This window comes from Electrophorus electricus, chromosome 10, assembly GCF_041902795.1.
Source record: "Electrophorus electricus isolate QZ-2024a chromosome 10, ASM4190279v1, whole genome shotgun sequence".
Taxonomy (NCBI): domain Eukaryota; kingdom Metazoa; phylum Chordata; class Actinopteri; order Gymnotiformes; family Gymnotidae; genus Electrophorus; species Electrophorus electricus.
The window spans coordinates 27,744,667-27,757,887 of NC_137506.1; the positions used below are offsets into that span (position 1 = coordinate 27,744,667).

The window sequence follows — 13,221 nt, forward strand, 5'->3', positions numbered from 1 at the left end:
TTAAATAGAATTGTTTGTGTTCTGTTGTTTTAGATGCATATTTTAAAGTAACTAACTTAGCTTGTTTTAATAAAGCTAATTGGTATTGTAATCAGCTACTTTTACACAGCAACAAGTAAGAATGTAGTGTCCAGAGAGGCCAGTTTAGTGAAGCATCCTAAATGTAGTTTGCATAAAACAACAAGGGGAGTTTAAGTGCCACTGTCAAAATGTTTTTAATTATGGCAATAACTTCCATTTAATAACTGCCATTCTATAGACTGGCCACATTAGCATTCTTCTTTATGTCTGGACATGCAAGAAGCTTTGACATGAGTGTGCTTCCACACAAGTGCAAGGCCATTTCTTGTAGTTAATGGGAATTGGAAGTTCCAAGGCCCTCCTACACAAAACATTGTGTAAAAATATTACTCATTGTCATCCCTTTTAATGAGAGTTGACATAATTACTAGAACCATTTCTTCTTAAATTAGCACACTTCCAGGGATGTTCGAGCAAGTGGTCCAGGGGAAGAGGGAATCAGACAAGCATGTCGAATGGAAAACAAAGAATGCTTTGGCGAGTGTAATTAGGTGAGACAATAGCCTAGACTGTTCTCTGTTGGAGATGTCGAAGAGGCTTGGCCATGGTTAGGCCATGGTTGGGGTTTGTGCACTCCTGCTGTTTACAACTTGAAGAGGTACATCTCTCCCCTCCTCTAATAAGCCTCTAATTGTCTTTACAATTCACACAGACCTTGAAGGCTTCTGCTACCAAACCTCCGACACCACTCTTAATCCTACTTGTCTTACAGTAGCTTATGCATCAGTTATAGTTGATCTATGCTTTTTTCTCTTCCAATAGTGTTTAACACTTTGTTGGAATGGCTACTGGAATGGCTACTAGCTTATAGTGTGTGTTGTTAATAGCTGACTTGTCAGTAAATTATATGGTAAGACCTGTTTGCACTAGATATTTGCACTTGTGGATTATGACGGACTCGCCTGTTGATTTTGATTATCTCACTTATTGCAGAAATCGTGAGCAGTGTGAATTGACCAGTTAGCAGTCTGACACAATGCCAAGTGTCCCAATATTCACATAATGGCTCCAGGCACTGGTAGCTGTCTATCAGCAAGGTCTTGTGCAGACATCCTCTTTAAAAGGGCGCATAATTCCCTGTAGGGGGTGGGGACTGTTTCTTGAAGTGGTGGATGACCCAGAAATCTCAGTGTAGCAGCAAACAAGCCACTGCCCTGACCTCGACAGGCCTCAGTACCCTGGCAAACGTCAATCCAATGTGCCCACAGTCCTTTAATTAGCTGTCAATTAGTGCAAAATAATCAAGTCCTCGCCTAATTAAGCAATGCCGTCAGGCAGCTTCCAAGCACACTGTTATGGGAGCGGCATGAGAAAACTGGAGCTAGCAAACTCACTCTGCATCAGGGGGTCATCTCACCCTTGGCAGCACACAAAAAAAAAGGGGGGGGGGGATACTCCGCTGAGCATTTGAATTTTTTTCCACTGACTCAGCAAAGATGTTTGCAGTTCAGTGCTGTTCTTGGACAAGAGTACTGTCCACAGCACTACACATGCCAGGTTTTAGGCCTAATTAGTTGAAAGGACCACTTGCCTCTTGCCTCCCAGAATTTTAAGGCTGGCTGGCTACCTAGGCCTACATTCATTCATATTTTTTAAATGGTTCAATTTGAGAGATGACTTCTCAAATAAATATGGCTTTCCCAAAGTTGAATCTATCCACAGCGTCATTTGACAGCTACAGTGTGCTGTACTAAATACAGCATTAAAAACAATTCATCATTTGCAATATGCCGATATGGCAAATGCAGAAAAATGTCTTGGTGGGGCGGGGGGAGGGGGGGGGGGGTTCCGAAGTGATCTTTCATTTAGATTGCCAGACGTGAGACGATCACACTCCAGCAATCTGCGTAGGGGTTGGGCTAATGCAGCACAGTGTCCCTACTATAGCCCATCTCAAGCTCATTACCTTGTAGTGACCTTCCTCAAAGTTCTACTACTCAGAAAGAAAAATAGCTGTCAAGTGCTGCAAAATAAGTCAGGCTGTGATTGGTATGCATTGCATTATTCTGTTATTTTTGCACAATTTTGCAGCAATCAAAATTTGCGGTGTCTTGTGGAAAGTAGCCATTTTGATATGACTAAACAGATACATCTGTCTCCACAGAAAAGGCTGGTGTATTTATGAAAAGAGCCTTATAATTAATTTCAATATTTCCAGAGTTATAGTTAACTTGACATGTGCTGAAATGGCAGATGGCCTAAAAATAAAATGTTCTAATGCAGTACTGTGAGTTCTGACAAGCGACGTAGAATGTTCAGAGCAAAATAAACAAATTTTGCAACAGCTGTTTGATTTTTTAATCTGCGAACCATCAAATTTAGCCTTTGATAGGCCATCCGATACACGAATGGCTGAACTAAATCTTTCCTTAATCTGCAGCTTTATTAGTCTGTCCTGTTGTGCATGTAAATTAGGAGGCAGTCATTTTCTTACGTAAGTGGTGTATTAAAAGCTGTATATGGAGGAACCCCCCCCCCCGCCCCCCGCCCGCCACGTTTAAAATAAACAAAGACTGGCGCGTATTACGACAGATGCAGGTAGCTAAGGGAGTGCAGGAAGCCACCATAATTGACGGTCCGCGCTGACAGAGACAGTAGGTTGAATAGATGAGTTTATCTCGATTGGTTGATGCGTCATTAGCATATCATGATAACATTGATTTCTTCATTAAACGTAATGAAATGTCCACTTAATGGCTTCTAATTAGTTTCAACTACTGCACGTGTAATGGAATGAGTATTATTTTGTACCTTCTTAATCAGCGGCGCGAAGTGTAAATGCATAATGTAAAATCTATGATGCTCGAGAATACATAGGCGACGTTTTTCTACGCCGTGATGACATGTATTTCATGTTGGCCTAATATCTTCAAGGTTACTTTACTGAAACTGAAGATACGACTAAGCCTTTTATTTTCTCTTTGCAGTCGTCAGCGTTGTCTTATTTCCCAGCATAGTTAATTGGCTTTCTTTATTTTATGCAATATTTTTTTACCCAAAAAAGGCCGTGTACGTTGTGTTTTTATACTGAATTGATGAGTCTGTTTACAATTAGGCAATGATTTATTTAAGTATAACTGCAGAATTTGAGGACCATCGCTACTAATTGCTGTGGAGTCATGCCAATAAAGAATTAGCCTGGTGTAGTAATTGAATAATGCCCATACGGTCACAAATCACACGGCTTTTCGATATTTTTTCTTTCTTTAAGCTGATAAACTCCTGCAGTTCAAATAGGATTACAATGCATCTTACTTTACTAATAAGCTCGCCGACATGCACACTGATATATCAACCCAATATGCTGCCTTTGTTCCTCATTACAACTGTCTGCAGATAAAAATGTTAGCATAGAAGGTTGTTCAGTATTAGGTGGATTCACACACGTAGCTAAAATTAGCCGGAAAAGCGTTTCAGTCCCACTCTCATGGGAGTGCTCGGTTTGGATGCTTCCAATTCGCTTGGCTTTGTCCTCTTACGCGAGCGTAGCCACGCGCCTGACATTCTGCTGGTGTCATATGAATCATGACATTTATTTATGCATTAGCACATGGCACTTTCAAAAGATTGGTGTTATCTCTGTCTCCATCAACGGCTCACTGCTCATTTCCATAAATTATCTCACAGTAATTATCTGTCCAGATGTCCAAATTGTGACACGAATTATCTCCAAACGAATAAAATCCCACCGTAATTTAGGCTAGTAATAGCTGATTAGAACGCATATTTTTAAAAAGAAAAATAATTAGGATATAGGCTTGTTTTTCGTTTATTCAAACAAGTGTGCTAAGGTCTGTGACTTACCCAATAGCTCATGCCTAACAATATCGATAATATCACTGAAGGTGGATATTTTGTTAATATGGCTATAGCATTCCAGAAAACTTTATTTCAAAATGCACATTAGGTTCTGAATCATAGGGTTATATTGTACTTCTGGCCTCTCGGTGATTTGTGTGTTATGGGACCTCTGCTGTTGAACAATTCGATTCGGTTAACTGTGAACATTTTAGGATATGCAATCGTCCTTTCATGGAATACACCTTCCTTTCTTGCTTGCCTGATTGTTTGATGGTTAGGGTGAATGCAATAAAACAAATGCTTTGTGGTTATTTAAAGTCAGTTTGATATTCAAATCCAGGTCATTTGTGTTCAAAATGGGTTTAACCGGAAAAAATATTAGCCAACTGTTGACGTGTTCACTAAATCAAAACAAGGTGACACACGTGCAGCGTTTGAGTATGGTAAAATAACATCTGTCTGTATTGATTTTAGTTCGCCCTGTCATTTTAGTAGGAAGCTAGTCATTTAATTAGTTTGAACAATTGCTAGTGAGATTTAGAAAATAAGAAAAAAGGAGCTGAAACTCATCTCGTTTGTATAAAACTAATCCAATAGGTTGGGTTGATCCTAATGAAACAGGGAAACGATTCCTAGTCTTAATAGCTTTAACAAATTCGAATGAATTTATTTGTAAAACTGACCTAAAATAAAACAGCAAAGTATAACCCCGTATTAAGATATGATTTAGGAATGTGTTGCTTCTTGTTACTAGGTTAAGTCACTTGGACATTATCGTTTTGCTGCATAAACCAAGGCTTGGTGTCATTTGCCGCGTGATAAACGATATAGTGGCTGTCTCCGTATATTTTAGTAAAATAATGTCGGGTTCGTTTTCGGTTATTCTGTAACGCCATATCTCATGCCAGCTATTGTTTTCATATAAGCAACAGGGTTTTCTTGTTCAGCAGGCTTCATTAATTTGACCACTGTTGTTATCTTTTTTAAAAGAGCGTAATCTTCTGCGTATTGGCTAACTAGACTATTGTTGATTGCTGACACCAAGCTGAAGTACGGTAAGCGAATGGTTTTGAATGTCCAACTGTCGTTATAAGTGAAGGGTCCTCCAATGATCAAAATAGGTTCGGGAAATAGGGTTAGGTAGTGACAGATTAGCTACGGTTTTTAGTTAGCCTAAAGAAATATATTCGCAATATTTGATATTTCCAGATGTGAAACTGTTTAGTAAGACAGCTGTTTTATTATTATTATTATTATTATTATTATTATTATTATTATTATTATTATTATTATAAGCTAATGTATTTATGTTCTCATATAAATATGACTGAATTATATTATTCCGGTTTGCACGATATTGCTCATTTTTGTTAGCGTTTGAATGCATCGGAACATAGTACATAAAATGCTTGTTATGCATGGAAGCCTAGATCCTATGGAATTCTGAATATCTTGCTCGCAGCTGATTGGCTACTGAGTTTTGGCCCTTGTTGGGATGGACCTGTTGGATAAAAGGAGAATTTCTAGGGGGATCATGCGTATTGCACTGTGGATTCCTGTGCACAAGGGACCGACTAGCCGAAGTGAGGATATTCTCAAAGGCACCATGACGGGAAAGGAAGGGGCCGTATTGTCGGAAGGTTTGAACAAATCAAAATCAGTTTGTGGAGGTGAAAATGGAGGGAATAACAATCAACACTTATCAAAGAGTATTACATCACATCCACCCCGATGCACGGGTTTCGGCATCCAGGAGATTTTGGGTCTAAATAAAGAACCATCTTCGGCCCCACGGAACACACTGGAACCGATCCCTCCGGGAACGCACCTGCTAGCAGCTAGGTCGATGCTCGGTCCCGCTGGTGTTGGGGTCGGGATGGGATTAATTGGGCCAGGAGGTATTCCCTCGTTCTACAGCCAACCAGCATTTCTGGAGGTCCTGTCAGAAGCGCAGAACGTCCACTTGCAACCCCTCAGCAAGACAGTGAGGCCGCTGGAGACTAGCCAATCCACCAGTTCAGGTACAAGGTTCATATTCTAGGCCGCCTTATAATATATATATATATATATATATATATATATATATATATATATATATATATATATATATATATATATATATATATATATTTTTTTTTTTTTTTTTTTTTTTTTTTTTTTTTTTTAAAGGTAGGTCGAATGCCACAGCTTCCTACCTTTTAAACTGTGTTTACATAAGATCTATAATACATGTAGGTAATAATGGTAATTATAAAAGTAAGCGCGCTTGATAAAATGTTTGTTTTTATATTGTCATTATTAGTAGTATTAGTCGTAGAAGTATTAATCTGCATCAGCGTTATCACAATAACAGTAATTGTTTTAGCCATAGCCATAACGAAAACATTAATAACATTATGATATGTAGCCCATGATAATCTACTAATTGAGAAAATGAAATTATTTTGGGCAACACGAAAATAATTTTCATATATTAAACATGGAGCCATAAAAAATTGAATCAATGGTAACGCATTCAATTTTAAAAAAGACTGCTTCACGGAAACAATGGTTCTGAAGCGGGTAGTTTTATTAGTCTGGACGGCAAACATTTTGTTCTTGTATTAACAGATTCAGATGACGTTTCTTCAAGTGAACGGAAAACATCGAAGTCTTCACTAGGACAAAGCAAAAAGCGTAAGAAGAGGCGACACAGGTGATTTTGTAGTGCTTTAATATTTTGTAGTAGGGGAATAATATCTAATTACATACAGCATATACATCACGGCCAGATCTAATGTTCACAAAAAACATTTCCTTTATAAGCGCTTTGTTTAAACTTTCGCAATTGCGGTTTGGATCTAGATAAATAGGTGTATGTTAACACACCAAATAACAACTAAAATGCAGACTGATCAGTTTTCCTTAGTCAATAAATTTTGCTCGTTGGACAAAAAGAAATAGTAGGCCTGAAGGTTTATTGATGTATTATTATTATTATTATTATTATTATTATTATTATTATTATTATTATTATTATTATTATTATTATTATGTAATGATATCGTTGTTTATATAATTACAATTGTGTAAATACACAAACAATACTATTGTTGCTTAAGTAATAGTTATTTGTAGTAGTAGTAACAACAACAACAATAATAATGTTTTCAGTTTTCTGCAATTTTTCTAATTTCTAAATATTGCTTACATTTAAATAGACTATAAATCTTTTTTCTGCACATAGCCTTGTGGGAAATTTTATTTTTCTGAATGTGGGCCTTTTCAATAATTTACCAACATTTTAGGTGGAAAAGAGAAATACAGAAATTAATTTTCGAACAATGCAGAGAGAGTCCACATATAGCCTTGCAGACTACCCGGGATGTGCTGTAAGTGGCAAAAAGATGGAGGAGTGCCCTATATCAGTATCCTCTTTATCAGTATAACGCACCAGACTGTAAAACTACGATGCTGTCAGGGTTTCAGTGATCTTAAGAAACTCCATTTTGCAAAGGATTATCGAAGGAGACTTCAACTGCTTTGATCAAGCTTCAGGTGAACAGTAAAATACTTCTGTATGTCGCTCTAGATAAGCCTACCAAATACTGTAAAAACATGATTTCTCCGGTACCAAAAATCAACCGAAGATGTTCAAAATAAGCTAAAGGTGATCGCCAACGCAGGATAAAATGTTTATTAGTCCATAGTCTTTTTTTCCCCCATTTTGAACCCAGTACATAGATACCGATTTTAATACCCAGGGACAGAAACCTACAGCGTATGGCATTGTGACAAAGCTCATTAAGTGCTGTTTAGAAATTAAATATTTTTCATCTATTTACAGGAAAATTTCTTTAGGCTTATGTCAACATACGTGTTGAGAGATACAGTAATGAGAGATGAGCTAATCGATTTCGTTTATATATATATACATTCACCATCATACATTTTAAATTGCGTGCAAGTGCAGTTGTTTAGTTCCTAAACTAGTTCCTAAACAACTGGTCTCGGGATAAACAAGGTAAATAACATAACATCTAGATGTTTAAACTATTTGTTATGTTAACAGTATATTCTCTCTCTCTCTCTCTCTCTCTCTCTCTCTCTCTCTCTCTCTCTCACTCTCTCTCTCTCTCTCTCTCTCTCTCTCTCTCTCCCAGAACTATATTTACATCTTATCAGCTCGAGGAATTGGAGAAAGCTTTCAACGAAGCTCACTATCCTGATGTATATGCAAGAGAAATGCTGGCCATGAAGACTGAACTTCCTGAGGACAGAATACAGGTAATTATTTTGTGTGAACATTTTAGAGTGAAAGTTATTAAATTATTCTATTTTAAGGCACTTAAATTTGCATGAAAGAAATTCGACTTGGGAGGAAAAGGTTTTTGAGAATTATTTACATACTTTTGTACATTTGTTTCGTTTTAAAACATTTTTTTGCTTTTGAGTTCAGATGAACAATACCTTACAATTTTAAAAAATTACAGTTAACTGCTTTGGCACAGTATGTTAACTGCATAGGCCTATATCCAATTTACATATATGGAACTTAGCGGACGGTCTTATACAGAGCGAATTACATAAGTACTTGTCTACTCAGAAAAGTATCTACAAATAGGTTACAGTTCAAATATTAACAGAAATTATGCCAGAAACAAGCGTTTAATGCTGAAAACTAGACTGAGAGATAAAATACAATGTAATGTCATAAAGACAGTTTAGGCGCAATTAATAGACACAATAGCACTAGTGAGAATATAAATGTACAATTATGAAATCTTCCCAACAGTGGATCAAACACATTCCAGTGTTATATAGAAATGAAATATTTCTCATCTCTTTCCGCGACATTTACAATTGATGTAGGTTTATTCCAGCATGCTTGTTTTCTCTCTGGTTAAGATAAACTGCCGCACACAGCAAGTGTTTATTTTGGTTCTATCTGGAATTACAGATTCAGGCTTTCATTGAAAACGGTTTTTACGGTGCATGAAATATTTTTTTAATTAATCTGTTTATTATTTGTTACAGCCCGACATCTTTTCACAAGAACACTAGGCCTAGTTATTTAAGATGATCCTCGTCATTGGTTGTATGTAGATAAATGCTCAAATTTAAATCTGGCTAAATTAAACTACAAACAACTGATCGTCTATTCTACAGTAAGATATGCAATTAAATCGTGTATAGTTGTAAACGTAGGCCTTTTTACTTATGTAATGTAATATTGGTCTTCCTCTCAACAGTTCCGCTAAACTGGTGTCAGCTGGACACGGTTTTCTCTCGTCGGCATCTCCATTCTATATAATGCCATGGTGTTTACTACCTCATGTTTCTGAAGTCCAACCCTATGTACAACTAGGTGATAAGTGATACGTAGCCAAAGTGCGCAACATAGTCAGAATCGCATTAGACTCAGAGTCGCATCTCTATACTCTGGTTTTGGCCTATCATCTAGAGCTGTATCGAGCAACAGATAATGTCCTGGTCTCTTTAAAGCAAGCTCCCCAGCCCAGCATGCCATTTGGACAGATAATTTCTCATCAGCCTCAGTTGAATGTGAAACAATTTGCTCTTGGAGCGAGGCGCTAACGACCTAATCAAGCAATCAAGGCGGAAGAAGATTGCGTTGTGACCCGAACCATCCATCTGCTGCCGTGCCTTTTAATTTCGTTCTCATTACGGGTCCTCTCGATGCATAACAAATAAATAAATAAATAAATAGATAGATAGATAAATAAATAAATAAGCCTATTCCAGTCCTAAGTAAAATTAACATCTAATTTTCTCATCTAGTGTAATTAGTTAAATCATACGAGCCTGCTGAGTTCCAAGGGGAAGCATGGCTCGAGGTGCGGTGAGTTCAAATGAAATAACTACATTGAATTTATTAGCACGGGTCAATGGCAGTGCTCCCCTGGGCCCTGCTCGTTTAATTTCCCGTGATATTTGCCCGCCTGTCCACCATCGATTGGGCCTGAAATTAACTTATTTTTCAATCAGCCTCAGCGCGCCCTTGGGGTCGCTTCTCCTCACTGTCTCCTCGCGCTTTTCTTTAGAGAGACCGATTACCAATTTCTTTTGGAAAAAAAAATCTTGCATGAAATGAAGGCCATCATCAGTAGTACCCGGAAAAAAATTTGAAAATGGTTTTGATAATTTCTTATCCAATACATGGGCACCGTAGAGTTTGCCCCACCCCCTGCTATGCCGTTGTCTGCGCTAGTGGCTACGGTTAGGAAAGGGCAAGTGGTGGTTAAACACTTGCGCTGCGAAATCAATTTGAACCCACTCAGCGTGTTGACATATAAACTCAAGCCTTCGGCCATAGGAAGTAGCGTCACAATCTTGGCAGTTGCCCAGAAAAAAAACCCCATCTTGACATGGCACTGACCGTTCTTTATTCCAGGTATTATTTTAGATATCACAGAAGACCAAATGTCTTTACAAGTCTAGCAAAACATGTGAAAAAATAAATAAAAGACAGGGGCTGCTTTTTACTATATAGCTATTTATAAAAATAGTGTTCCATGGAGTGTTTTTTACAGATCTTGCTAGAATAAATTCTAGAGTTAGTGTAAGACTTTGCAAACTTGGCAATGCTTTGTTTGTGTGTGTGTGTGTGTGTGTGTGTGTGTGTGTGTATGTGTGCACGCGTTTGTGTTTGTGTGTATTTGTATCCAGCTGTCTGTGTGTGCAATCATGTGTATCCTGATGTATCATTCATTTTGATCAGGATATTATTCACGATTTGTTTGCTCAAAAAGGAAATCACAAAGTGAAATCAGATGAGTGATTTTTGTCACAGTCAGCAATACATCTTATAGATTTACAGTACCCTATTAGACCTGAAATTACAGAACAGTAATTACAGTAAATTACACAGTAAATTACAGAACAGGTTAGAGAACAGTTCTTTTGGACTAGGTATAAGTTATGAGGTCTCAGATGTATTTATTTAATGATTGGGTATTCATGATTTGACCCCTCTGCAGGTGTGGTTCCAGAATCGCAGAGCCAAATGGAGAAAGCGGGAGAAGTGCTGGGGCCGCAGCAGTGTGATGGCTGAGTATGGTCTATACGGGGCCATGGTACGCCACTCCATTCCCCTTCCTGAATCTATCCTGAAGTCAGCCAAGGATGGCATCATGGACTCCTGTGCCCCATGGCTTCTGGGTACGTACAAATAATCTCTTTCATGAAGATTCAAATTAAGAATGATTTACCACACAATTCTAAGAAGATTTGAATATTTCTGCTGTATTTTGAGATGCATAGATACTTCTTTACCATAAAATACAATAAAAAATACAGAGATTAATTCCTGTTTGCATCTTACTAATGAAAGTACTGCAGGCAGAATTTGTATGTTACTACACTAGGTTTTCTAAATGTATGACACTGAGGATTGTTTTAGCATTACTTTAAGGTTATGTTTCTTATCTTGCCAATTGTAATATTTTCATCTCTTTTGTTATCGTGTTGTGTACTTATTTACTGGCTCAAAGTTGGGAATCCACACTGATTTAATGATCCACACTTGTGTCATTTGTAGTGATTGTACTATAATCATAAAGCTATTCTGCTATTCTGTATTTTAACCTGAAAGGTCTCTTGCAGTTTTTCCATTTCAAAGTATCTTTACAATTCTCACTGCATTTCTAAATCAGAAACACCACCGGTCTTTGCAGGGATGCACAAAAAATCCCTGGAAGCAGTGTCGGGTGGGTCAAGCGGGAAGCCAGACGTTGCTCAGCAGCAGCTGACCAACCTCAAGGCCGAAGAGGGCGAGGCTGAGGAGAGGCGGAGCGAGTCACCCATGTCCAAAGAGGAACTGAGGGAAAATAGTATTGCTGCCCTCAGGGCCAAAGCACAGGATTACAGCGCGAAAGTACTGGGGACAGTGCCGTGTGAGAGACTTGAACGCACGCTGGAGGCCACAGAGACAGAGGAGAAGTCCAGTGAACAGCCAGACTACCGTGAAGAGGACAAGAGCTCTTAGATATGTATTTAAGGCCTTCATTCACACAACATGGTGCACTGCTTTACCTTTCCATGGAACTAACCCAGTTTACTTTCACCTTCCCTACTTTCACATACTCTGTACACAAGCAGGTGTTTTGGTCTTCATAGCACCTCACCAGTCATATATTTCATTCGACACTTATATCGGCGGTATTGCAGAAGTTGCAGCTATTTTGACTAATAATGGCTTATGTCTCCTACATAGACAAGGTATGATACCCCACTGTTTACTTTCATTAAGATGTACTTTCTATCAAGTGTCCTATAGTGCTGTGTGCTAGTATGGGAAAACTATAAGCCAACGACAAGATAGATTTGACAGTTTCAACAGTGGGTTCATAAGGACTCGAACCACAGAGTGAACTGTGTTGACATTAAGGACATATTTTAAAACAATACTGACAGAATAGCTACTTTTAAAGGACTATTGTAAGCAGTCTAAGAATATAAGGGGTTTGGTGCATTTCTTCTTATGTTTGTACAGTATCCTTTTTAAAAGCCCTCAGTGGTTGGTTCATAAATTGTATTAGAATGTAATGCTGTATATATTGTAAATAAACATAGCTTGCTACAGTATTGTTTAAACAATACTTTAATGTACTGTAGTCTTATGTGAGTTTTTTGTTGTGTACAATGTCAGATGTTCATATTATTAAAAATCTGAAAGGTTGATCTGTGGTTTCACATTTTTTTAACTGTAAACAAATGAAAGATGGAAGTCAAAGCACTTTTAGGTAATCCTCTAGGAGAGGAAAAACATCAAACATTTTCCAAACCATACTGAATGGGTTTTGAATTAACTGGAATTTGAATTTGAATCTTGGATCTTTTTCTAATTCAGTTGTATATCTGAAATAAATAACAATCTGTAAATGTTCATGAAACCCTGGTTTTGTGCCATTTTTAGTGTCTCATTCCATTAGGCTTGAAGTGCATTTTTCATGGGCTTTCCTGGCAAGATATGTGTCAGTGACTGTAATCCACCATGGATGAGAGGCCTCAAAATAGCCAGATTAAACTGCAGGGCCTATGTATGACAGACATATGGGAGAAAGTATGAATGCAGTTCCAGATAAGGTGTTCTCAGCCTAAATAACAAAAACCGGTGGCCATGCTCACCAAAGATCTTATGGTGATGTGTTGTTTTATGCTTTATATGTTGCATATTCTCTCACATATAAATGTAATACTCGAAATAAAGATACACACACATTATATATATATATATATATATATATATATATAGAGAGAGAGAGAGAGAGAGAGAGAGATAGATAGAGAGAGAGAGTGAGAGAGAGAGAGAGAGAGAGAGAGAGAGAGAGAGAGAGA

General features: G+C 37.8%; 1 protein-coding gene across 2 annotated transcripts; it reads left to right on the forward strand.

Moving 5' to 3' along the window:
• The first annotated feature begins 5,443 nt into the window (after positions 1 to 5,443).
• Positions 5,444 to 12,562, forward strand: vsx2 (visual system homeobox 2). Of its 2 annotated transcripts, none has more exons than XM_081721833.1 (5): positions 5,444 to 5,903; positions 6,493 to 6,577; positions 8,025 to 8,148; positions 10,863 to 11,043; positions 11,538 to 12,562. In XM_081721833.1, the coding sequence occupies exons 1-5, from the start codon at positions 5,489 to 5,491 to the stop codon at positions 11,867 to 11,869; spliced, it is 1,137 nt and encodes a 378-aa protein (XP_081577959.1). In that variant the 5' UTR covers positions 5,444 to 5,488; the 3' UTR covers positions 11,870 to 12,562. The 2 variants fall into 2 exon arrangements, with proteins under 2 accessions (XP_081577959.1, XP_035388922.1); XM_035533029.2 differs by having other exon boundaries at positions 11,559 to 12,562.
• The last annotated feature ends 659 nt before the right edge of the window (positions 12,563 to 13,221 follow it).

Coding starts and splice junctions, on each gene's coding strand:
- vsx2 (XM_081721833.1), top strand. CDS start 5,489: ATGACGGGAAAGGAAGGGGCCGTATTGTCGGAAGGTTTGAACAAATCA. Junction 5,904..6,492: donor TAGCCAATCCACCAGTTCAG/GTACAAGGTTCA, acceptor TTGTATTAACAG/ATTCAGATGACGTTTCTTCA. Junction 8,149..10,862: donor TTCCTGAGGACAGAATACAG/GTAATTATTTTG, acceptor ACCCCTCTGCAG/GTGTGGTTCCAGAATCGCAG.